Raw genomic sequence first — 27,391 nt, forward strand, 5'->3', positions numbered from 1 at the left:
ACTAGCCCTAAAACAGACCCTCTTAATGGAAAAATCTAATCCTGTCTCCCAACCTTGTGTAGCAGAGGAGCACTGGTTCTAGTGCAGTCAGAGTCCTGCAAGAAAGCAGGATACTAATCTGTTTTCAGACAATCCAATGAAGGTAGGTAATGTATCAAATCCTCCTTATTTCTATTCTCTTCATCCTTATAATTGCACTAAATCAGCTCAAAGGAGAGTAAATTTAGAAACTCAATATGTACATGAACTGTCACTAGTGGAAATAGCTAGCAAATCTACATCCCTCTTGCAGTCTGACCAATATATGCTGAGCTAATATCTATCTGTCACATTATCAATATGTATTATTCGCACCTCATATAGTAATATGCATTAAGCACATAATATCAATATAAATGTGGTGTGTGTGGGGGTGTGGGGGTGTGTGTGTATATATATATATATATCTATATATATTTCTAGCAGTTACATGGCCTGAATTGGCCTATGTCTTTCTATAATCCTGTTCACTTATGCTAAGCATCCCATAACACATTGCAAAGCTGAAGTCAACTTTGGTATTAGAAAATAAGAAACTTGTCAAAGGCAAAATACATTTAATGTTCTGCCCTAGTACGAGATGGGGAGGTACCTTCAAAGACCTGCAGCTGGAATGCATGTGCTCAAAACAAAGAGATAAGGTATACACCGGGGTCCAACAGAAAGAAGGCAGAAAGATAATTGGTTAAATCTAGCCCCAGATGATGCATTCAGTACTTTGTTACTTATAAACAGGTTGGGTGTAAAAAGGCTAGATTTATGGGTGTATGTCTGGAAGCACAACTCCTGCATAAGGTGAATTTAACAATGCTACATAAGACTGCTTCCTGGAAATTGATTTTTCCTGTACTTCCCTGTGGTCAAGCATCTGACTACAGAATTTACCAACAAGTCTTTTCTCGAGGTCTCCTGGCTCCTCTTTTCTTTTCCACATGGAGCATTTTCTAGCTCTTGTTTTTTCATCTTTGGCTATTTATTCAGAGGGATGAATTCCTAGAAGCTGAGAAAGAGGAAGCCTGAAGTAAGGGTTTCATCAAAACCTTATTTGAAGAGAGAAAATGAATTGCTTTTTTCATCAGCAGGTAAAACAAGCCTCATTCAGAGGAATATCCTGTCTCATAATGTTCTTTTTAAAAAATGGTACTTTCCACTGCTAAAATGACGGTGAGAACTGGTAGTAGAACAAAACAGGCAGTGCGGAGGCCTCTGACAGGGGACACTTCTCCAATTGTGAATGAGCAAGGGGGCAGCGTTTATCCTTGGCCTAAGTGCCTTTGAGCTAGGTCTGTTGGTGCCTTTCATTTGGCTCTTACCATTGCAGGCACCAGCAGCAGGATATTCCCCATGCCCACTCCTCTCACACATGTCCAAAGAGGACACATGCAGGCAATAGGAGACGAGTGGATGAGCTGAGACACTCGGCCTAAGAGTGGAGCAGGGGATGTGCTTTTATCCTTAGCCTGGCTAAGGATCAAAAGCTCCTCCCCTGCTCCACTCTCACTGTGGAGCCATGGGAGCGGCATTGATGTGGCCCTCACACCTTGCACCAGTGGTGCCAGAAGGAGGCTGCAGCCAATATTCCAGCCATAGACTGGAGTAATGCCTGCATCTGGTCCTAGTTGGAGTAGATGGTTTTTACCTCTCTTGCACTTCATCTGCATAAAGGTAGATTACTTGAGCTTTATGTGGAGGAAACAAATGTTACCATAAAACATTCACCATGGCAATCCTTTCCTATGTCATTGTTCTAAAGAGACTGTTGCCTGTATTCTGGATAAAGCAGAAATCCCCTCTTCCTGTGACAATGTGTGTGTCATAAAAATAAAGGGAAGGGTAAACACCTTTAAAATCCCTCCTGGCCAGAGTAAAAACCCTTTCACCTGTAAAGGGTTAAGAAGATAGGATAACCTTGCTGGCACCTGACCAAAATGACCAATGAGGAGAGAAGATACTTTCAAAGCTGGAGGGGGGAGAAACAAAGGTTCTCTCTGTCTGTGTGATGCTTTTGCCCGGAACAGAAAAGGAATGGAGTCTTAGAACTTAGTAAGTAATCTAGCTAGATATGCGTTAGATTCTGTTTTGTTTAAATGGCTGATAAAATAAGGTGTGCTGAACGGAATGTATCTTCCTGTTTTTGTGTCCTTTTTGTAACTTAAGGTTTTGCCTAGAGGGATTCTTTATGTTTTGAATCTGATTACCCTGTAAGGTATTTACCATCCTGATTTTACAGAGGTGATTCTTTTATTTTTTCTTCAATTAAAATTCTTCTTTTAAGAACCTGATTGCTTTTTTATTGTTCTTAAGATCCAGGGGTTTGGGTCTGTGTTTACCTATGCAAATTGGTGAGGATTTTTATTAAGCCTTCCCCAGGAAAGGGGGTGTAGTGTTTGGGAGGATTTTTGGGGGAAAGATGTTTCCAAGTGGGCTCTTTCCCTGTTATATATTTGTTAGACGCTTGGTGGTAGCAGCAATAAAGTCCAAGGGCAAAAGGTAAAATAGTTTGTACCTTGGGGAAGTTTTAACCTAAGCTGGTAAAAATAAGCTTAGGGGGTTTTCATGCAGGTCCCCACATCTGTACCCTAGAGTTCAGAGTGGGGAAGGAACCTTGAAAGTGTGACTCTCTGATCCCAGGAGATTAGTATATATGCAATGGTGTCCCCTCAGCTTCTTACTGTTCAACAGACTCAGATGTCTAGGCTGCCCTATAAACATTTCTGAAATTCAACCAGTTCTTTCCTTCTCACTTAATTTGCTGGGGGGAAAATTCCATTATTCCAAAGCAGAAAAAATCTGCGAAGCATACAAATGGTGCGTTTCAGTACTGCCAGTTGGTCTGTGTATCCAGTGGTGTTCCCAGGATATTAGACACCCAAGATGGGTGAAGTAATATCTTTTACTGGACCAGCTTCAGTTGGTGAGAGACAAGCTTTCGAGTGTCACAGAGCTCTTCTTCAGATCTGGGAAATTAAATCAGAGTGACACAGCTAAATACAAAGTAGAACACTTTGTTTAGCATAAGTAGTTAACACAATTCAAGGGACCATTCTAGGTAAAGTGGCCTGTTAGCACCCCTCCAGTCAGGGGGAGGAAACTGGGGGGGGGGGTTTGTAAGTGGCTACAGATTTTTATAATAAGCCATAAATCCAGTTTCTCTGTTCAGTCCATAATTTTTAGTGTCTAGCAAAGTGATAGAGTGCTGCGGCCTGACAGGTGGGTTGGCATGCTGATTACTGAAGCCTCAATTAGCTTCTCCAGTGACTGCCAACTGAGCAATGAGCTAATCAGTAGGAGAGGCTGGGGAGGTAAGGAACTAATTAGCCCTCCGCTGGCTAACCTGATAAAAGCCAGGAAGGAAGCATGATAAGTGGGGAGGACAAGGCTAGCTGAGTCTACCAAAAGAGCCCAGGCTAGAGAGATCTTTAGGCTAGGGCACTAGTAAAGAAGGACTGAGTGATGTAGGGATTTAAAACTGTGAGGCACTGGTGGAAGGGTTTGGCATAAAATGCAGACTGAACCCTACAAGAAAGTGGGTCTGAGCAGTTTCTGGGGTATCAGAAGATGGGGACTGAGCACTGCCACATCCCAGTCTGACTGGGATACTTAATGGGACTTGTTTAGGGGAGGTGGCTCAAGGGCCTGATTCCCCCTGTAACATTTCTTAGATGAATTGAGCCAAGGGTGGTGCTAGTCAGGAGATTGGTAGAGCTGAAGATCCTCTAAATGTTAGCTGGTGTGAGACTTCAGTGTCCCCATGATGGATTGCTGTAGTGTGTTGCCTCCTGCAGTGGGAGAGACTCAAACTAGAAGAAAACCTTAGTTTGCCCAATCCCACGAGTGTATTTCCTGCAGAAGTGTTTGGGGCATGTTGGGACCAGGATGAGTGTTTGAGGGCAAAACCCCAAAGTGGGTAATTAGGGCTATCGGTGCCTAGAAGTTTAGGCCTGCATTTTCAAAAATGTTTAATGCTGACTACCTTGATTTTTTTTGGATGTCCAGTTTGATATATCCAGTCTTCAACAATGTTAATCAGCATAATTCCAGCTGGAGTTCTTCAGGCCTGAGATAGCTGAAGCATCCCAAATCTGGAGCAACCAACATCAGTGGCAACTTTTGAAGACTTAGACACTTGCTTCCCCTTCGCTCCCACAAAATATGAAATCATCTCTGCCTTTAATTATCTTTTTAAAATAGATAGGCCCAATAGATAGACCCAGCAAACCTTGACCATAGTCTTTTTTAATTTAATTTTATTTTTTTTAAATGTCTCAAGAATTTGTGGCCCTGATCATTGAGTCCATCTGAAGTGTGGTTGGCGTAGAACCCTGGTATGTTGATGGGAGGCAGGAAGGAACACACAGTTGATTTTACACTATCTTCCTCCTCTTTCAATCGCTGGGTTGCCAGGAGCAGAGAGCCCCCAGCATAATTCAGAGCACCCTGAAACTCACAGGAGGCTGCAGGCTCTGGGGATTCCTAGCAGCTTCAACCAGACCACAGAATGTACCACAAACCAGGGACTATGGGGAAAGGTAGGGTGTGGCTCTACATCCCCAAGAGAGCTCCTGTGTCATGGGAATTTCAATGGAACTGTCTAAACTGGTTTTTAGACTACTTTGCACTGCTGGAGCAGAGTTCATTTAGCCCCATCTCTTTATTTTTGGAGATCTAATAAAACTGAAATCATCCTTCTGTCTGCTCATTAGTGATCTGATTAGGGGATTGATTCCACCTTATTTAAAGGAATTTAATAGTAAATTCATTTGATGACTTGGACATCTCTGATAGCATTTGATCTGCTTTCCTTACATCTTGTGTAGGAATGATATTTTTACTTCATTTGATGTCTCTTATTTTTGCATGCACTCATGTTTCTGTATACTTGCTCTGTGAAATTGAAAGAAAATCATTAGAATTAAATAGAAAATTATGCAAACTTTTTAAAAAGTAGCGTTTAAATATCAGGACAGAACAAGTGTCAGTTGCATTGTGCCATATTAAGTTCAGTTAGTTCTGCAAAATGTAACATTAACTTTTGTGGCAAAACAACCAATAACTGCTAGTTAGATCACCTAATATTAGAGTAAGAGTTATACAACCCGCTAGTGCATAAGATTCATTCTGTAAATAAATTTCAGTTTACATCTTCTATTGAGAGACCTGAGCTAAATTTGTTAGGGATTTTCATTGATATTTTTTTGGCCAGTACTTGGATAGCTTCTTTATCGTTATGTATGTATTTGATGCTTACACACTTGACTGACACCCACTAATGTGTTTTTGTTTTAATAATCACATCATCCTTAATTGAATTTTATTTAGTCAGACAGAACATATAATTAAATCATGTCTTTTCTGATCCCCATCCCGCCAGATGGTGCAGTGCTATGTTTACAAAGGTAGAGTCAAAAAATATAAACCCCCAGTAAACTGGTTTAAGTTAATTAATTTTTAAGTCCTCCATTATATTGTGAGTTCTTTTAGGATGAATTTGGAATCACTACCATACATTTGTTTGAACGTGGGTTTTCATTCTGAAAACGACTGTTGAACTTTTGGGATATACTTACTTACTTATTTATCAAAATAAAGAGAATATTTTCACTTGAGTATGCCCTGCAATGATTAGGAAGTGCAGCATTGCTGCAAATAGGAAGGCAAAGATTTTGAGACTGCCATTACACAGCTGCTTGTGAAATCAATATACTTCATGACCACAAAATAATTAGGCAAGTTACTTTAGAGGTGATTCAGAAAGGGAAGTAATTCTAGGAGTTGTTGAGATGAGTGGGGATAGTATGGAGATATGTTAGGGGGATTTAACCATTGTAGTTTTGAGTTGTAGAGTGTCTTGGTCAGGGGTGGGCAAACTCCTTGGCCCGAGGGCCACATCTGGGTAGGGAAATTGTATAGTGGGCCAAGAATGATCATGAAATTGGGGGTTGGGGTCTGGGAGAGGGTGAGGGCTCTGGCTGGGGGTGTGGGCTCTGGGGTGGGGCCAGAAATTAGGAGTTCAGGGTGCAGGAGAGGGCTCCGGGCTGGGGCAGGGTGTTGGGGTGTGACGGAGAGGGCTCTGGGCTGGAACCAAGCAGTTTGGAGGGTGGGAGGGGGATCAGGGCTGGGGCAAGGGGTTGGGGCATGGGAGAAGGCCAGGGGTGCAGGCTCCGGTTGGTGTTTACCTCAAGCAGCTCCCGGAAGCAGCAGCACGTCCCCACTTTGGCTCCCATATGAAGGTATGGTCGGGTGGTATGCTGCCCTGTCCACAGGCGCCACCCCTGCAGCTCCCATTGGCTGTGCTTCCAGGTCAATGGGAGGTGTGGGGGCAGCGCTTGGGGCCGGGGCAGCGTGTAGAACCCCCTGGCTGCCCCTACGCATAGGAGCTGGAGGGGGGACATGCCACTGCTTCCGGGAGCCACGCAGAGCCACAGCATGTGCGGAGTGGGGCAAGCCCCTGACCCCATTCCCTGGTTGAAGCTCGAGGGCCATATTAAAAGGTCTGATGGGCCGCATGTGGCCCACAGGCTGTAGTTTGCCCACCCCTGGTCTATATCCTTAACAAAGAGAAACAAATGGCTGTGTGCATGGGCTTTCAATAACCATTGTATTAGGGAACCATACTGTAGCTTGAAAATGTTACTCGGATGATCTCATGTGTAAACATTGGTAACTTCTTATTCAAAAGAGAATGCTAGCAATTTCAACAGAATTGCTCTCTGAAGGCCACTTTTTTAAAACCTTGCACAAGGGGTCAGTGCACTTCCCATTGCATAGGAATAAATCTGTATTTAAGCAAGTAAATCAGGTAAATGCAAGTGCAAATACGTAGTTGTCCATACAGTTTGCACAGCTTATCTGATATATGTAGCTTTAAAATCTGTTTTCCTTAATGTTATACAGCAGCATGGAGTTATTGAACTACTTGTCCAAATCTGTGTTCATTAGAGATTCAAGCTACAAAGTTGGAATTCTGATCTAGAGTGAAAACCCCATGGACTATGGGCATGTTCAGGTGTACCATACTTGAAAATCTTTATTAATAATAGGAGGACCTGGATGGAGTAGATTTGATACAAGTTCACTTTCTATATCCCTAACGCATACTATTTTGCAACATAGAGACATGTAAACAAAGAAGGAAATAATGCCTCAAATCTGAGTTACTGACCCAATCTAATTGTGGGACAGGGTGAGTGAGGTAATCTCTTATTGGACCAGCATCTGTTCGTGAGTGAGAGAAGCTGCAAGCTCAAAATCTTGTCTCTCTCACCAACAGACATTGCTTCAATAAAAGTGATTACCTCACCTACCTTGACTCTAATATCCTGGGACCGACACAGCTACAACAGCACTGCATACACCAATCTAATTGTGTCCATCAGAGTTAAATTATAGAATTTAATCTTCTTAATAATAACCAGTATGTCATTTGTTTAAAAATGACCTTGGGCACAGTCTGATTTATGTTCTCTATATCTAAACAGTACAGCATTATTTAAAGGTAACTTGGAAGGGTCTTAGTGATTTATCTAAGGCTTTGGCTCTCATGCTCTGACACTTTAGTGGAAGAATTACTTGCTCTTCACTTCATATTTAACTACATACTAGAAAAGGCCTCAAAGGTTTGTTTCCTTGACTACCAAATGTCACAGATTCAAAAGTTAATTTGCATGGTGTATGGTTAAAAAATTGTGTATAATTAATAACATATAACAGAAAGAAATGGTGTTATGGAAGTGCTAAGATGCAGCTTGTTAAGCAAGGAGCTTGAATAATATTGGGTCACTGTTTGTTTGTCCTTGTTCTGTAGAGAAGTAGTGGTGGTCAGTATTTTTCCCATAGGGTGCAAGCCTGCTTGTACTGAAGTCAAATAGGAGCTTTGTCATTCAGGAGTTGGATCTGGTCCACTTAGTTTAGTTCAGTTACAGAGAAATAATCCTACACTGATAATCCTAATACACTGATCTCATCAGGAAAATAGAAATATTTCATGTTAGATCAGGTCTGCTTGAATTGAAACACTTTGTTTTGTCACCTCTTCTCAGGCCATCCAGAGTTTGGGTGTGCAAGACAAAATAGGCCCTGTACCCAGTTTTCTCTACTCCTGTGGGCCAGTTGTCTCCACCTCCTGGAGAAGGATATGTGGAAAGGTGATGTAGAACAAGCAGCAATTAAATGGTGCAAAATAAGGAAACGTGTGCACCCACTGAAAGTCCACTGGAGGTTGGTTTTTTTTTTTTTTTTTTCCTACACTCTTCTGTTTTTCCCCAATCCTAGATTAAGACTGTAGCATTCTGTTAAAAGTTCCTTTCCTGTTTATAACTGTTTTGGCCTGTTCTCACAGGGCTATTTCTCTGCAGAACTAGCTGTTTCCAGCTTTAGTTATGTTTATAACTGGATGTAATTCTATTTTCTATCCTACATAATTTTTTATACCACACGTATCACTGTGGTATCTGGGTGCCTTCCAATACTGCATTAAGCAACCTGACAACACATCTGGAATGTCTTTCTCCTATCTTTTATTGGACCAGCTTCTGTTTGGGGAAAGACAAGATTGCTTCTCTCACCAGCAGAAGCTGGTCTAATAAAAGATATTACCTCACTCATCTTGACTCATATCCTGAGACCAACCCAGTGACAAAGTACTGCAAATACCTTTCTTGTCTTCTCCTCTCTGCAGAAGGAGAAGCATGTGTCTTATTTTGATTTTTTTTTCTTTTGCATGCAAACTATACCTACTGCCATGTGCTTATAGTACAGAAAGAAAGGTCAAATTGCCTAACCTTGCCCTTAGCCACACCATCCAGATAAAACCATACATATAGTTTTCATCTGACATCACCTTCCCACCATTGTTACTCTGCTTGAAGAAAGACGTACCCTAATTTTCATCTTATTAGTAAGAGTCTTTTCTTGAACCAGCTGGTCTACCTCCTGGTCTATGCGGCCACTGCTTCTAATTACAAGCAAATTTTGTTAATTTCACTTTAATCTCCCTGCATATCAGTGAATTTAAATGAACAGCCTGGATTCCTAGGGTAGAGCAGTGTTGGGTAATAATGTACTAAATGCATTTTAGCTGGAGGGACGAGAGATGGTGCTGATTCATGATAATCCCCTTGTGTCAATTTAATAACATCTTCCGAGAATGTTACAATGACACTAGCTTGAAAGAAGAAATATTTGTTTCCTGTAAAAGAGGCAAGTAACTAAGTCTATAGTGAACAGAGAGGATGCTGCTGGAGACAGTCACTGTAATAATAAAACTGACAAATGTCATAACAATAATGATTCTATATACGATTCTGAGTGTACAGGATTCAATTATTAGAGATCCAATATTCAAGCTAACCTTTCTCCCTCTTTTTTTATATGTGCCCCCCCAAGTCATTATCTTCTTCCTATCTCGATTAATTTCATACTCCCTCCTGTGCAGTCAAAATTACATTGTTTTGAACTCTGTAGCTGCTGGGCTGTCTGTTTCTGTGAGGTGTTTCTTCTTTCATTGAAAAATAGATTTTTTGGAAACAATTGGTAGAAACCACTTCTAGAGACAGGGAACCAGACTAAATGGATTCCATTCAGGTATGTTCTTAGGCTATGACAAACACTGCCTGTCTATTTTTCATCTGTATTTAAAAAAATAGTGATTAAAAACTGGTGGAAAGCTGTCTCATCTCCAACTGTGCCTGTCATCTATCAATATCCTAGAGGCTATGTGGTCCAGTAGATAGGAGACATGATTTATATTCCCAGTTCTGCCACTGGACTGCTGGGTGACCTTGGTCAATTCACTTCACCTTCCTGAATCTTAGTTTCCACATCTGTAAAAACTGGGTTGCTGATTCTTGTCTTCCTTTGTGAAGCATTTGAGATGACAAGTGCTACATTAGAACTAGGTATTATTCTTAGGTTTTATTCTGGGATGAGGTGCACAAACATTTGCTGGCAGCCAGTCTCCTCCTAGTCAAGAACAATGGGCAAACATCCATACTCGGGGATTTTTCTGAGCTCTAGAAGGGGTCAGCAGTTGCCCATTCAGTTGGTTATGATCCTTCAGCAGAGGCTGACCCTGGATGATCACAATGGGCAAACACACCTTTGCCTCCAGAACTCTCACTCCTGGAATCCCACAAGACTCCATTCGCTCCCCCATATAATTCAATGTGTACATCAAACTACTGGACATGGTGACTGTAAGACATCAAAGCCTTTAACATCAGCTATATTCATGTGGCAGCCATCACTTTAAATGCAAGCAACAGGTTCATGAATGAAAAGAGAACCTGGATGATGAGTACTGGCTGAAGATAAAGCTAGGTAAGACACAGGTGATCCTAGCAGGAAGAGGAAACCTAATATCACTTTCACTAAAGAGTATTTGCCCCCTTTCCTTTATCAAAATGTTATACAGCCTAAAGGTCTTCCTGGACTCCTCACTAATAATGGATTCACAAATAATGACAATGGACCCAGGTTGGTGTTTTTAAAGGAGCCTAAGCGTGTTCGATGCCTAACCCCTATTTCATGGGATTTGGGCACATAACTCTCTCATGCTTCTTTTGGAAATTCCAGCTGAAATTACCTTCCACCTGCTGGCCAGGAGACAGGCCCTGTATTCTGACACAGACAGACATGGCCATGGAAATTCAGGTACCAGGATGAAATGGATGGCTTGAAAAACTCAGTAAACAGGAACATATCCCAGGATACTTAAAAACAACTGTTACTAGAATATTCCCTGAAAATTGGAACCGTCTGGTCATTTAGTACCTGGAAGCAGAGAGAGTCCAAAACCCAGGCAGATGCTTAGTAAATATAGAGCAATCACAAACTGGAAATAGAAACCAGGAGACATGCAGCATGTTGGAAAGCAAGGAGGACCTGCTCTGTAATCAGTGTTACAAAAAGAAAATTGAAAGTGAGATGTCTTCTGTCGCCATACAAAACGGTGACGAGAGAGGTTCTGTACGTCCTCAGGCTGTCAGAATTAGTGAAAGATTTCCTACTGGGGATGGGGAGAGGAAGAAAAGTTCTGACTTTGGGAGAAAGGAAGGAGACTTTAGAAACAGCCTTCCATTTTGTTATTTTCAGCCACTGAGTCAGAACTAGCAAGTGCTGCAATATGAAATGGACATGTGGGATCAATCCATCTACTGTGTCCAGTTTTGGGCCCCACACTACAAGAAGGATGTGGAAAAACTGGAAAACGTCCAGCAGAGTGCAACAAAAATGATTAGGGGACTGGAACACATGACTTATGAGGAGAGGCTGAGGGAACTGGGATTGTTTAGTCTGCGGAAGAGAAGAATGAGGGGGGATTTGATAGCTGCTTTCAACTACCTGAAAGGGGGTTCCAAAGAGGATGGATCTAGACTGTTCTCAGTGGTAGCAGATGACAGAACAAGGAGTAATGGTCTCAAGTTGCAGTGGGGGAGGTTTAGGTTGGATATTAGGAAAAACTTTTTCACTAGGAGGGTGGTAGAGCACTGGAATGCGTTACGTAGGGAGGTGGTGGAACCTCCTTCCTTAGAGGTTTTTAAGGTCAGGCTTGACAAAGCCCGATTTAGTTGGGGATTGGTCCTGCTTTGAGCAGGGGGTGGACTAGATGACCTCCTGAGGTCCCTTCCAACCCTGATATTCTATGATTCATCTATGCCATTACTAGTGGAAAACTAACTCCTGTACACACACACAGAGAATGAAAAATGAATCTGTGCCTACTCAAATCATGTGCACAGAACAGCTGATGTGTACGCAAGTCTCAGATTTGTGCATGGATATGCATTTACATCTCCACAATGCTGACAAGTGCATGCAGCTTGGGCCTGGGTAATTCATGTGTGCAAAAATGCAATTTCGGGCCTGGGCTTTTAAAAGTTTGGTCTTGTGTGTATTCATCTTTGGCAACCAGGGCCGGTTCCAGGCACCAGCTAAGGAAGCACATGCCTGGGGTGGCCCCTGTGAAGGGGCGGCACTTCGGCGGCTCACCGGCCACCTTTTTTTTTTTTTTTTGGCTTGGGGCGGCAAAAAAGCTTGAGCCAGTCCTGTTGGCAACAGCTGAACACTTTGTCATGCTGGTGAGGTTACTGAAAAGGATTTGGACAGAGAAAAATTGAATGCAGAGTGAATTTGTGGGGAGAAGAAGGTGTGTGAGAGCAATAGATAGACATGGGTTTTGGGAGTAAAGAAAAGTGGCTCTAAGATAAAAAGAAAAGGTCTTAAATCATCTAGGAAATTTTCAATAGCTATTTTTATAAATTATTTGGCATTTAGAGTAATTTCGTCCCAAGAAGAAGATTTTTAGGAATTTTTCTTGGCTCTCAGAAACACACGCTTTCTCTGGATTCTGCCCTGACTAACTATCCCTCTAAATGTCTCTGAAAATTTCACAACTGTCCTCACTGAATGTGAGAAAATGAGCCTGTCAGGTAGCGCGGACTCTAAATTTTCTTGTCTTTGGGATGCAAATCCCTTAAAGTATATTTAGGTCACCTCCATTTCACTTTCATCAGGCATTCAGCAAAAAGAAAAAATGCAAGTGCTGCTTAGTGCAGAAAAAAGAGGTGCTCTAAATCACTCCAACTGCTCAAAGTCACCTTCAAAGTCGTCATTCTTTATGCAGGAGCAAAATCACATGCTGGGTTTTCGGAGTCCTTAGGTATAAGTCAGAAATAGCCTGACATTTCCTAGTTGTATCCATCTTCCACGTTTTTTTATCTAAATACTAATGGCTGATTGGTAGCTGTCATGGGAAAACCAGGTACAGATTTTTATTCTAAAGTCAATGCCTTGGCTCACCCAGAGAGACAAGGTGGGTGAAGTCATAATACTTTTTTACTGGTTTATTGCCTTGGTTGAATCCGTTTGTTAGACGTTTATGCAAAAACTGAGGTTTCCAACCAGATTCACCAACCCTTCCCCTGACTCTTCAGTTCCATTGCCCTGGCCTCTCACAAGTTGAGCTGTTTTGGGGATTCTCTGGCAATTCTCAAAAACTGGGGAGGGGAGAAAAATCATTTCAGGTCAAATGAAATGTTGAATGCTTTATTTTTGACCATTTTAAAACATTTAATTTAGTTTTTAAAAACTAAAAGGAAATGTTGAAATGAATTGTTTTGAACTGAAAATTGAAATGCTTTATTTAAAAAAGTCAACTTTTTCTAACTTTTTTTTTCCATTTTTTCTCCCAACTGAAACGATTCTGTGAAACCAGAGCTGTAACTAGGCATTTAGGCATTCTGGGTGAACAAGTATATTTGCACCCACTACCGTTTTTTTGAGTTAGGATATTATAGAGTAATAGCGCATTTATTTTTGCGTATTGGTACAGTAGGTAGACAATAAAAGCTACTGTATGATTCTTTTAGGTGCCACATTCATTTTCACATCCTTTAACATCCTTATAGCATCCTATATATCCTGTAAGTAAACTCATTGTTGGGTACCGAAAAACAACATGGACTGAAAATAATCATAACATAAATATGGATTCTGCAATGACTTAATAGCATAAAACATATTCAGAAAGACAAAAAGTTGCTTTTCTGTTTATAAAAGAAGCAATACTGGTGGTTTTCCATCACCCCGCAGCGAGACTGTGGCTAGAATAAACAGCCACTTCTCTCAGTGACACAGTGGAGAATAAAAGGGGCTCAAGAGTAAACAAAGAATGAATCTACCATGGAGGAGGATTATCTAGCAATTGAATTCCCACCATAGCATCTGACTCTGTATAAGCAGAAGCCATCCTTTCTCTGGCCTTTATATGATAGAGTCAGCCATTTTAGGGTGGGGGAGGTTATAAGATTTGCTTTTTACCTTTTGCATTGTGATTTTATTTTTCTAAGAAGAGTATTGATTATTGTTTGCTTCCTAGTACAATATTATGGTTCGTTTATACCTGATCATTTCTCCTGCTGAATCCTGCCAAGCAAATTGTGATTATGTCCCTTTAAAGGTAAAGGATTATAGCAGCATGGCTTGTTTGTATAAGGCCAGTGTGGGAAGTATCATTCAGTTGTGGAAGCTATGTTGTGATAGCTGATAAGAGGCATCATACATCCTGCATCTTGGCAAGAGGTTAGATTAGATGACAGTTTGGGGTCCCTTCTAACCCTATGGTTCTATGGCATTTAAATTCTGGCCAGGCAAGGCCCCTCACACCTAAGTGTGGGGACAGAAGAGAGTATATGGCTGTGGTGATTGTGAAATCAGATTATGCGGTGCTTCAGTGTAAGACCATGCCAGTGCCATGGTGTAGCGGGGTGGTCACCTGCTCCAGGCCTGAAAGGGTTACAGCCAGCCCTGGGAGAGGGCTGGGGCTGTGAGCCAAAGACTAGGCTGATGCGGAAGGCAGCCACAGCTGGGGCCACGCCCCAATGAGGCCACAGCTGGCCCTATAAAAGGCTGAGAGCCAGGCACTCAGGCAGTCTCTTTCTAACTGTGGAGAGAGGTGGGACTGGCTGCTTGGGAGCTCACTAGGGTACCTAGAGTGAAGCAGGGCTGGGGAAAGGCCAGAGGAGCTGGGGAGCTCCAGGCTGGAAAACCCCCAGCGTGCAGGCCTTGCTGAAGGCCTAAAGCAGGTACTGGGGTTGCAGAGGGGCAGCCTAAGGGTAGGCAAAGGCAGCAGGTCCAAACCCTCCTTGCCGATGATGAGTGGTACAGACTGCAGTCTGCCCCAGTGTGTGGGAGCTAGATGAGGACTGGCAGTAGCCGCTGAGGCAAGGTGGGGATTCCCCGGGGCGGGGAGACCCAGAGACTGCCAGGAGACTGCAGAGGGCAGAACACTGAGGGAAGGGGCACCGGGGTCTGGGAGGGACACTGGGGCCTGAAGCAAGTGGGACACCAGCCTGCAGAGGGCACTCTGGAGGCTGGAGAGCTAATTCCCAGGATGACCAGCGGGAGGCACTGTGCTGGTGAGTCATGTCTTGCCACACATGGTTATAGTGAGTAGATGGACATATCACCAAGGTGATGGCGCTGGTCTCATAGAGAAGGGTGTCAGGAACAGACTGGCTGGATCACAGCCTAGAATGCTACAAGGACCGGTCACAGTGGACCTGTTCCTTTGCTAGTGCATATCTCACCAGCAGCCCCAATCCAGATTTGCACCTAGTGCAGATTTCCCTATTGGTCTCTTCACCTGTGCAGTGAATGGCCTGCATTTTTATCTGTCCGGGCACAACTGAAAATTGTCCGTAGCCCAAAAGTAGAGACCTTCTAAAAGAAAAGCCAAGGTGTGTTCAGCATCCTTGGCCAGTTTGCCCTGAAGGTGTCAATTCCCTGATGTGTGAGTGCACCTTGCTGGCCAAGGGATGGAGCATTATAACAATGGGTCAGAGGGAGGCTTCTTATTCTGTTCTCTGTAATAACAATTGAATCAGGCTGGGGCAGCAACAGGCAAGGGTAGGTAACAGTAACAGGAAGACACAGCTCAAGGAGGGAGCAGGGCATGTTTTACCCCTTCTGAGGGCTGACTAAAAGGGCATGTTTTACTTGTGCAGTGTTTACTTTCTTTATTTCTACTGTTGCTTCCCCTAACTGCAAATCACAAGTGGCCCAGGAGGTCTTCGTTTTTCTTGTCTGAACATTTTCTCCTAAGCATGGAAGATCCCCTCTGTCCTCCCTCCCCTTTTTTGCCAAGCAGGGCAGGTGGCTCATCCCATCGGGGTAACTGTTACCCACTCTGCCCCATCCTGTGCCGGGGCTTTGTCCTCTGCCACTATGTGGCAGCGCCTCACCCCTGGATGAACCCTGGCTCCTAACCCCTGCTATTTTGCTCCTTTGCCCCTCCCCTGCCTCTACTTCCAGCTGTTTGCCCCCCACCCCCATGCAGTCAGTTTCCACCCACTGCTCAGACCCTACCTACTCCCGCATTTGCTCCCTTTGCCCCCCTTTAACTTTTTAAATCCCCAGAGAGGGCAGCGGCTTCAGCAGACATTACTGCGCAATGAGCATGCTCAGTAGGAGCCAAGCAGCACTCAGCGCACTGCCTGCCTGCCACCCCGCCCAGGGTCCTAGTGCCTGGGAGCCTGATCCAGCTGGGATCACTGGGCCTGCAACCTTGCGGGCAGAGGAGGCCCTGAGCATCCTGGGCTCCAGCCAGACGCTGCTGGGCCCAATCCTATGGGGGTCCCTGATGCTGCTGGGCCTGATCCTGAGGGCTTCCCCATTTCGTGCCCCTGGCGGCTCAGCGCCCCTGGTCCGCTGCCCCACTCACCTTGCCCTAATTATGGCCCTGTATGAAACTGACACTAATTTGCAAAATGTTGCAGTATCACGGAATCTACTTTTTTGACACGAAATGTCTTCCAAAAATGTTTGTCCAACGAGACCTGTTTCTTTTAAGTGATATCTCCATGACAGACTCACCTATCCTTGAGCTCTGGACATTGCTAAACTGTAGTCATATTTCATTCATCTGGAGGTTTCCCCTGTTGGAAATGTTGGAGAATGAATTATGGACATGAGACTAGATAAGCCCCAGAACATGCAAGATTTGAATAAAGCAGTGTCTGGAACCCCAGAGCTCTGCTCCTCACTCATAGACAGGAATCAGAATAACAATCAGTGGAGTGCTCAAGTGTCTTAACACATTTTGTGGCCTGACACTCATTTATACTGATCTCTCTTTACAATGGGTATAAATGTAACTTCTCTCTATTTTACATTGCAAGAGTCGCCATAATATAAATGAGAATCGGGCCCTCATGGCATACTAGTACCTGAAACCCTAACCCCACTCCCTGAAAATGGCTGAGAACTTAAAAATTGGACAGAAGCAGACTGCAGTTCCCAGTGATGATTGAATCTGGTGATATTCTAAACCAGTGTTTCCCAAATTTGGGATGCCGCTTGTTCAGGGAAAGCCCCTGGCGGGCCGGGCCGGTTTGTTTTCCTGGTGCGTCCGCAGGTTCGGCCGATCACGGCTCCCGCTGGCCGCGGTTCGCTGTGCCCAGCCAATGGGGGCTGCAGGAAGTGGCGCAGGCCGAGGGACGTGGTGGTGGTTGGTTGAGTTTCCTCTGATATCCCAATGTATGGCATAGATAGATACATGCCTTGCTATAGCTGTAGACCACCTGGGTGTAATTTCTGAAGTCAAAATGGTGAAGAACTTAAAAATTGGACAATAAAGACTGAAAATCCCAATGATTTGAACCTTGTGATATTGTTTGTATTTTACTTCTCTACAAGTTGATGATGACAGGAGCATGCAAATCTTCTCCAAATCCAGATCTTGACTATGCTATGAACAGATGTTTGTAGCACCAGAAGCTGAAGTTCTTAATCTGTTAGCTTTTGGTGTAACATGAATTTAGTATGGCAGTGCTTATTTAGACCATACTAACATTGATTTTTTTATCTGAATAAGGACCGCATGTTACAAACCTTTAGCCACGTTCAGCAGGGATACTATGGATTACGTTTTGTTTTTGGACTTTCAGTTGGGCAACAATACTTGGCTAGAGTCACAAGGTTGTTAAAGTTTTTTTTTTAAAAAATGTTTTATAGGTCAGTATTTAAAAGCAGGCACAGGTTAGGAGAAAAACAACTGATACATAAAGAAAAATCTCAGTTTTTTTCTATTTAATGGAACTAATTTTTACGCCACTTTCAACAGTAGGCACAAGTGAATTTAAAATTCCGGATTCCTCCAAAATAGGGCAGTTACTAGATTTGGTTTTTTTTGCCTTGTCCACCTAATACTTTTCTTTTCTGTTTTTTTTTTTTTGAGGGGGGAGGGTAGATGCAAAAACAAAGCAAATTTAGGCTCCAATCCTGCACCAGCAGAGAAGCGTTCAGAGTCCTTTGTCTGAGCAGCATTCCTTTAACTTCAATGGGACTCCACCTGCAGACATGCTGTTGTAGGACTAGGACTGTAAAAGTATTGCCTTTGTTCCCCAACCACCTCCCTGTTCATTCCATTTGGATATGTTAACTGTTCAGTACCCAAATATGAACCAAAATATATAGGCAAAGGTAAAGCAAGGCTTGCATGAGTTTTTTTTGCCTATTTTTTAAGTTTATTGGGATTTCTATAAAATATAAAACAGCACCATCCATCCAGAGGCTTTAAATGCTTTTGAAATACAGTGAAAAACAAACTGACCTAGACAACAAAAATCCGTCCCGCTGCTTCCCCAACACAGAAAGTGGGGAGAGAGAGACCTCTGTGATCCAAGCCTACAATAATAGCCAGCTCAGCTTTTAATTCACCCCACTCTTCCCAAAAGCTTGGGCTTTGCAATGTGCCCTGAAAATCAAATGATTTGGGCCATTTGAATCAAGCATGGAACACTATCTGCTACACTCCTCCTTGTTTTTATTAGTTTCCATTTGATTTTGTCTGGTTTTGCCAACAGGTTCTCCTGTCTCAGTGTTCCAGAAGACAAAGCAACTCTGAGATTAAGTGCTCCATAAAGCCTTGGAGATCCTCTTCAGTTCCTGTGAATCAGTCTTCACTTCCTCTCATGCTGGAAGGAATAAAGAAAGGTGAGGGTCTCCACTGGGACCATGTCCTGTTCCACTCACTGCGAGATTCTCTTCTCATGCTTTAAAGCACAGATTCTCTTGTGGGTCTGAGAGCTCATGTTTATTCCAAAGTATCTGATATGACCTAGAAAACTGTTACTTCCTATGAGTGCCTGGAGTTACCTCTTTCTTTTTGTTTACCAATTGGGATTTTGAAGTGTCATTATTTAGTTGCATTGTGGTCGCAATGACAACGTGCTAGATGCTGTCCGAACGCAGCTGGAGACACAATCCCTGTTCCAAGGATCTTACAATAAAAGAAGAAATGAGCATATCATGGGTGGGGGACAAGGATATAATCAAATATATATAACTTAAAAACAAATCTGCTCACTGTCTCCATCATTGCCCCTCACTTTATCCATTGTTTTCCAGTTACTAATGTCCTGATGTTTTATTAACTATGGATCACATCTTGCATCCTTTATTTGCCCAAAATTCCTGGGATACGAATGGGTCCAAGGATATTTGGAGCCTGGAAGAGAAATCTTCAGATTTAAGGTTCTGTTTCCAATTTCCTGTTTAGGGCTGGGGGCGGGGGGGACTTTAAATTGTGCATTCCTGGATTCCCTCCCTATTTCACCCTCCAATGTCTAACAATCCATTTCCTGTCGTCCTCTTTTTCTAAATCTGAAATTCCCCCATCTTCATCAGGCACATTGTCAAGCCCAGATTGTTTTGCATAGCTCCAGTCTGCCTCTTCATTCAACTGTTATATGCTATTCTGTGCAATATGCCCCAGGTGCTGCACTAGCATCCTTAAAGGGCTGTGTCTGCGTTAAGTATGTATGTGCACGCATGAGGGATTGTTAAAGGACCAGAAAGGAAGGTGAGTTGGGAATGGATGGTTACAAGGTCGATGTGAAGGGTCCAGGAAGGGTAAAGACCTGAAGACCTTCTGAGATCCAGGCACTGCAACAGAATTCCTCACAACACAATGTTTACAATTGTTGTTCCATGCATATCCCTCCTCAACATCACACCCACATTTCTCTTTAAAATCTTCCTAGAAATGAATATTATGTTAAAAGTGCATTAACAAATAAGCATCACCACTAATGAAATTACAGGGTATTTTTACAGCTCCTAGCAGAGTGTGACTGTATGTTCATGTGGTTTATTCATAATGCTTATAAACCCAGAGGCCCATACCTGGTGCAATAATTTCTCCCCTCTTAGTTACTAACTGGCCTATGGCAGTAGGACCAATGTTGACACAGAAATGAATATACTGAGACTGACTGATAGTTATGACAGAATATGAAAAGACTCTCCACGCTCAATTAAATCACTTGATAAAGCTGAATGAATGTACCAAAGAGCCACGAAAAATTTTTCAGTTTGGTCATTTGGATTGCCTCATTTAAATCTTTTTTTCTTAATTAAAACCTAAATATTACAAACCTAAGGAAAAAGAAGATATTAGCCAAATTAACCAGAATTCTTTTAAAGCCAAAATTGTCCAGCCAGATCATCAACTGATATAAATTGACACATCTTTGTTGAAGTTAATAGCACTATGCAGATATACGCCAGCTACAGGGCCGGCTCATTAGATTGATAAAGTCATGCTCCCTGGTTTAGTATCCCCTTGTGTACAGCACAAGCTTAATCATACCGGTTATGCAGCCATTTGTCCTGTAACTTAAGAACCATAAAAATATATTTAATTTTTTTTAAAAAACTTACCATCCTGTAAAGTTTATCTTCCAAGTCCTGATTAATTCTTTGTAAGGCTAGGTAATTGTTTTGTATCCTAAAACAAAGATGATATAATATAATTAGAAGTGTTTGCATATTTCTTTTTACCTGTATTTTTGCACCTCAGCATAAACTTGGGCTCCCATTAATATTAAAGTATATTTACTTCTGCTGCCTATCAATGGTTAGGAGTTTAATGACTGGAAGATAGCTAATGTAACCCCAAAGGGCTCTAGAGGTGATCCCCGGCAATTACAGACCAGTAAGTCTAATGTCCGTACTGGGAAAATTAGTTGAAACAATAGTAAAGAATAAAATTGTCAGACACGTAGAAGAACATAAATTGTTGGGCAAAAGTCAACATGGTTTCTGTGAAGGGAAATCATGTTTTACTAATCTATTAGAGTTCTTTGAAGGCGGTCAACAAACGGGTGGACAAAGGGGATCCTGTGGACATAGTGTACTTAGATTTCCAGAAAGCCTTTGACAAGATCCCTCACCAAAGGCTCTTATGTAAATGAAGTTGTCATGGGATAAGAGAGAAGATCCTTTCATGGATTGAGAACTGGTTAAAAGACAGGGAACAAAGGGTAGGAATAAATGGTAAATTTTCAGAATGGAGAGGGGTAACCAGTGGTGTTCCCCAAGGGTCAGTCCTAGGACCAATCCTATTCAACTTATCCATAATTGATCTGGAGAAAGGGGTAAACAGTGAGGTGGCAAAGTTTGCAGGTGATACTAAACTGCTCAAGATAGTTAAGACCAAAGCAGACTGTGAAGATCTTCAGAAAGATCTCACAAAACTAAGTGATTGGGCAACAAAATGGCAAAAGAAATTTAATGTGGATAAATGTAAAGTAATGCACACTGGAAAAAATAACCTCAACTATACATACAATATGATAGGAGCTAGTTTAGCTACAACTAATCAGGAAAGAGATCTTGGAGTCATCGTGGATAGTTCTCTGAAGACGTCCGCACAGTGTGCAGCAGCAGTCAAAAAAACAAGCAAGATGTTAGGAATCATTAAAAAAGGGATAGAGAATAAGATGGAGAATATCTTATTGCCCTTATATAAATCCATGGTATGCCCACATCTTGAATACTGCGTACAGATGTGGTCTCCTCATCTCAAAAAAGATATACTGGCATTAGAATAGGTTCAGAGAAGGACAACTAAAATGATTATGGGTTTGGAATGGTCCCATGTGAGGAGAGATTAAAGAGGCTAGGACTTTTCATCTTGGAAAAGAGGAGACTAAGGGGGATATGACAGAGGTATTTAAAATCATGAGTGGTGTGGAGAAAGTGAATAAAGAAAAGTTATTTACTTGTTCCCATAATATAAGAACTAGGGGCCACCAAATGAAATTAATGGGCAGCAGGTTTAAAACAAATAAAAGGAAGTTCTTCTTCACGCAGAGCACAGTCAACCTGTGGAACTCCTTGCCTGAGGAGGTTGGGAAGGCTAGGACTAAGACAGGGTTTAAAAGAGAACTAGATAAATTCATGGAGATTAAGTCCATTAATGGCTATTAGCCAGGATGGGTAAGGAATGGTGTCCCTAGCCCCTGTTTGTCAGAAGGTGGAGCTGGATGGCAGGAGAGAGATCACTTGATCATTATCTGTTGGGTTCACTCCCTCTGGGGCATCTGGCATTGGCCGCTGTCAGCAGACAGGATGCTGGGCTGGATGGACCTTTGGTCTGAGCCAGTATGGCCATTCTTATGTTAAAGCCCAAGGCTTTAGCAATATATTTACCATCCACTTCTTGAGAGAACCACTTTGTCATATTTTCTTACTATATTTAGAGGCAAATTGTGCCAGAAGCCCTGAAAGTCAGTGCCATTCCCGGGCATAAGTATGCATAGAGCACCAGAATGTGAGAACCTGAACAGAGGGACTGTATCCTGTGCACCATGCTAAGGAATTTTGGTGGTGGAGCTGGGGAAGAGGCATGGTCTGCAGATTATCAACTGCATGGATTCACAAACTTTTCAAACCTGATCATTAAGTTCCCAATGGCCCCTACCTGCATAAAGAAGGGGCCACTGGCAACTTAATGTTCAGGTTTGAAAAGTTAATCTAAATGCCTGTCAAATCTCTGCATTGGACATCTTATGGGAACAGACCTAAGGCCTTCTTCACTATGATGTCCTAGGCAATGGACCCTGCTAATAGTGCACTTGGATATAATGAACAACTGGGCCTAGGCTGAGAAGTCTGAATCTGAATTCAGCTTCCCCAAAGTACAGTGGGCCTAGAGCCAATGGTTTTGGTTTGACCGATTATAGAGATAGGGAAAAGCTTTGAAATGAGGACTGAACTGTGGATTCAAACTGCCCTAGAGTTGGGTGAGGGGATGGTCAGGCCTATCTCTGATTTAGAATGAAACAGAATGGCATCTCAGACCTATTTCCACTGCTTTGTGCTGTAAAGATTTTCCTTCCAATTATATGGCAAAATTCCCCATTTAGAGACTGCACCAGCAGGTCATAATTCTGGGATTGTGCTTTCCCTATGTGCCCAGAATTATTCTGGGGTTGCAGGGTAGGGAGAATAGAATCTAGGTGTTAAGATCTGTGAGGAAAAATTTTGCCCCTAGTAAAGCCGTGGAAAAAGAAGGACTTCCCTTTGGGGGAAATTGCCACCGGGGGGGGGAGGGGTCAACTCAAGGCCCTTGAGCCCTATTTTGAGAGCCTAAAGAGGGCTAAGGTGCTGTACAGAACTTTTGCTGGCCAGCTACACAGAGGTGAACTTCACCCTAGAAAAGGGTTCTGTGGTAATGCTGTCTGCCAAGTGGATGACCAAATTGGTGAGAGAGCGTGTACAACGAGCCCTTGTACAGGACTAGAGGTCAGTTCATGAAATCACCAGCTGAACTGATTACATGTCTTGATGTCATTGTTACAAATTTCTAGGTGATTAAATGGCTTGGCTGGAGTTCACAGATCTCTGTATCTTCTCTATTCCTATCACATGCAGCAATTCATATTAAGCCTCCATATAGATGTCTGCTTCTGCAGCCACTATATATGCTGTCACTGCTAGCCAGATTCAGCATGACAAAGAAAAGTCTGAGGCTGTATTACACCCTACCCACCTTCCTCCAGCAAAAGCAATAGAAGAGAGAGAGAACAAATGCTACAGGTATGTCTACATAGCAAAGAGAAATCTGTGGTTGGCCTGTGCCAGCCGACTCGGGTTTGGACTGTGGGGCTGTTTCATTGCTGTGCAGACTTCCAGGTTCAGGCTGGAGCCCGAGCCCAAGCCCTAGGACCCTCCCATCCTGCAGGGTCCTAGAGCCCAGGCTCCATCCCGAGCCCAGAAGTCTACACAGCAATGAAACAGCCCAGCAACCCGAGCTTGAGTCAGCTGACATGGGTTTTTCTTTACTGTGTAGACATACCCTAAGAGGCTGCCTGTCTACACCCTTAAGAAAGTTGCAGGCATAGAACATGACCTAATGCTTCTCTAGCTTGTTAGTTATCTATGCTGTTCAGATGGGGGCATATGATGGAGAGTAGCTGATCCCTGTGGCTTTGCTCCTAATCGATCACAGGCCTGATTCTGCACTGTTTTGCTATTGACTTCAAAGAGCACAGGAGCACATTAACACAACTCTTCCTGTGCCACATAATAGTCTCCTGTGGGCTGTAATATTTTGGTCTAATTTTAGTTGTTGGGCTTAGTGTGGATGCTGGGTGGTGTTGGTGGCCTGTGATATACAGGAGGTCAGCATAGGGCCTGGTCTACACTAAGAATTGACACTTCTGAGCAATGCACTTAAACCAACCCCCCGGGGTAGGCAGTGTTAGGCCGACAGGAGAATTCTCCCATCGACTGAGCTACTGTCTCTTGGGGAGGTGGATTGCCTACACTGATGGGAGGGTTTCTCCTGTTGGTGTAGAGTCTTCACTGGAGCGCTATAGAGGCACTGCTTTGGTCGCACCACTGTGCTGCAGTAGCGGTTTCTGTGTAGACAAGCCCTAGGTGATCTGGTGGGCCCTTCTAATATTAAACTCTTCACTCTGACAGTGCCTCCACTCCATGGGGTTCAGTAGGGATGTGCCATGGGCCACTGCTCCCTGCTTCTCCTACTCTTAAATCCCTATTTCATTTCCATCCAGTTTTGCTCTATCCACATGAGTTAGTGGACTGTAGCATATAAACCCTAGTTCTCTGAAGTACTCCTTTTCAAATCAAATTTTTAGAAAATTAACAAAGCTCACTAAACAAGAGCCAAACCTCAACAAAACAGTGACAGCTGAGGTGTTTAATGCCAATTTTGTTCAGTCTTCACTAAAAAGATAAACTGTGACTAGTTATGATAAACTGTTACAATTAATGTTAATGACAAGGGGGAAGGAACACAAGCCAAAACAGGGAAAGAACAGGTTAAAGGATACTTAGATAAGTGAGATGTATTTGAGTCAACAAGGCCTGATGAAATTCACCCAAAGGTATTTGAAGGAACTAACTGAAACAATTTTAGAATCATTAGTGATGATCTTTGAAAGCTCATGGAGGATGTGTGAAGTCCCTGAGGACTGGAGAAAGGTACTTAAAAAGGGGAACCAAGAGCATCTGGAGAAGTATAGACCAGTAAACCTAACTTCAATACCTGGAAAGATACTGGAACAAATTATTAAACAATCATTTTGTCAAGTCCTAGAGGATCATAGGGCTATAAATAAAAGCCAACATGGATTTGTCAAGAAGAAATCATACCAAACCACTTTAATTTCCTTCTTTTGCAGGATTACTAGCGAGTGGATGGGGAGAAAGCAAGAGATGTGATACATTTTTATTTTAGTAAGGCTTTTGACAGGGGACACATGAACTTCTCATAAGCAAATTAGGGAAATGTGGTTTAGATAAAATTACTACAAGGAAGGTGCATAACTTGTTGAAAGACCAGAGTAATTATCAAGAGTTCACCAGCAAACTGTGGGGATGTGTCCGGGGTTGGGAAGGGGGCTTGCAGAGGTCTGTCCTTGGTCTGGTACAATTCAATGCTTCTATTCATGACTTGAATAATGGAGTAGAGATTACGCTTATGAAATCTGTGGAAGACATCAAGCTGGAAAGGGTTGCAAGCACTTTGGAGGACAGGATTAGAATTCAAAACAACCAATGAGAACTTAGAGAACTAGTCTGAAATCAACATTATGAAATTGAATAAGGTGCAGAATACTGTACTTCGGAAGGAAAAATCAAACGCACGACTACAAAAAGGGGAATAATTGGCTAGGCAGTAGTGCTGCTAAAAAGTATCTGGGATTACAGTGGATCACAAATTGCATATGAGTGAATATTGTGATGCAATTCTGAAGAAAGGCTAATGTAATTCTGGGGTGTATTAACAGAATGTTGTATGTAAGACATGGGAGGTAATTATCTTGCTGTATTTGACACTGGTGAAGTCTCAGCTGGAATACTGTGTCCAGTTCTGGGAACCACACGTTAGAAAAGATGTAGACAAATTGGAGAGTTCAGAGGAAGAGATACAAAAATGATAAAAGGTTTAGAAAGTCTGACCAATAAAGAAATGATAAAAACACTGGACATGTTTAGTCTTGAGAAAAGAAGATGGACTGGGGGAGAGGAGGAACCTAATAACAGTCTTCACATATGTTCCCTATGTCCACAGAAGGTAGGATAAGAAGTGATTTGGAATAATCTTAATCAAAGGAGATTTCCCTAATATCTAAGATAAAACTTTCTATCTATAAGGATAGTTAAATACTGGAATAAGCTTCTAAGGGAGGTTGTGGAATCCCCATCACTGGAGGTTTTTAAGAAGAGGTCAGACAAATACCTGTCAGGGTAGTGTAGGTATACTGGGTCCTGCCTCAGTGAAGAGGGCTGGACTAGATGACCTCTCAAGGTCTCTTCCAGCCTTACATTTTTATGAAACCCCCCACAATATAGAAGGAGCTGAGCTTCAGAAAGTGTTTCTATTGAGAACTGTATGCAAAGGTAGTCAAAATAAAGTAGATAAACACACACACGCACAAAACCCAAACTGGAAAAATAAAAGACCCACGGGGCCAAAAGAAGTGTCAGTACTGTGAATGGGGAAGGGGAAATGGACCCAGAAATATATATGGAAAAAAGCATTAAAGGTATGAAAGGAAAAGAATATAATATTAAATAAAATCTTTTGGCAATACATTTAAAAATAAAGCAGGAGTGGGGAAAATTAATCTGAGCTGCAATGAACAAATGGTAACATAACCCCACTTGTAGAAAACGCATTCACCCAGATTGTCTGAATTTTGCAGTGCCTAAGACTTTTAAATTGTAAATCTGGCAGCTTTGTAAATTTCAGTGGTAATTGCGTTGACTGAGCTGTGAATTCCTTTTACAAAGAATGAATTATTTGATGTGACCCTGTTCATTTATTATGTTTTTGGTGCCTTCTCTGTGTCCTGTAGTAAATTCAAATTGTACGGCCCCATTATGCTCTGTATGTGTGGGTATGTGCACCCATGCAGTGCAACTGCTCATATGTTTCTGAGGGTCTAACAAAAAGAATTCTGATCATCACTATCATTAAATATCTATGTGGTCTAATGTAGCAGAAAATACCTTCCCCTTGCAAGATAAAATTCACCCCTGTGCAGAGAGCTCATACAAAGCATGTGCACTGAGACCTCAAAATGTTCGTTAAATGGAGCATAGGCCTTGTTCCTCTGCGCAGGAGGAAATTTCACCTAGATAGCAATACTGCTTTGAAGAGTGACTGTACAAATGGCACCTTCTTATTCAACAGGTTTGTTCCTTGTCTGTTCTCTAAAGTTTTATCTACTTTCTTACAAATATAAGATGCTTTTTCTCCTACTAGCGCTGCAGAGGAGCCAACACAGCTGTGAGGCCCCTGTTTAGGAACCCACTTAAATACATGCGGAAGTCCATCCCTTTATAGTGAAGCACTTAAACACATATGTTTAAGTGGATTTTACTCCTTGTGCAGCAACAAATTCTATTCTAAATTCCAACTGGAGATGATGGGTTTTGCACAGTTGTTACTGAAGACATAATCTGAGAGTTGTACAGGTGTGGGCGTGGGCCTAATTTGACCAGCAGAACCTTTATTACTGGTAGGAGTACAAAA

At 42.4% G+C, this 27,391-nt stretch overlaps 1 protein-coding gene across 9 annotated transcripts in view; it reads right to left on the reverse strand.

Moving 5' to 3' along the window:
- The window catches only part of BEGAIN (brain enriched guanylate kinase associated), a 236,937-nt gene that overhangs the window by 65,197 nt on the left and 144,349 nt on the right, over positions 1–27,391 (reverse strand). For all 9 annotated transcript variants that reach the window (XM_043548924.1, XM_043548923.1, XM_043548919.1 and 6 more), the window contains one exon: positions 20,260–20,326. In XM_043548924.1, coding sequence (XP_043404859.1) covers positions 20,260–20,326 — 67 coding nt within the window. The remainder of the gene's footprint in view (positions 1–20,259; positions 20,327–27,391) is intronic.

The sequence above is a fragment of the Chelonia mydas genome, chromosome 6, assembly GCF_015237465.2.
Source record: "Chelonia mydas isolate rCheMyd1 chromosome 6, rCheMyd1.pri.v2, whole genome shotgun sequence".
Classification (NCBI taxonomy): Eukaryota; Metazoa; Chordata; order Testudines; family Cheloniidae; genus Chelonia; species Chelonia mydas.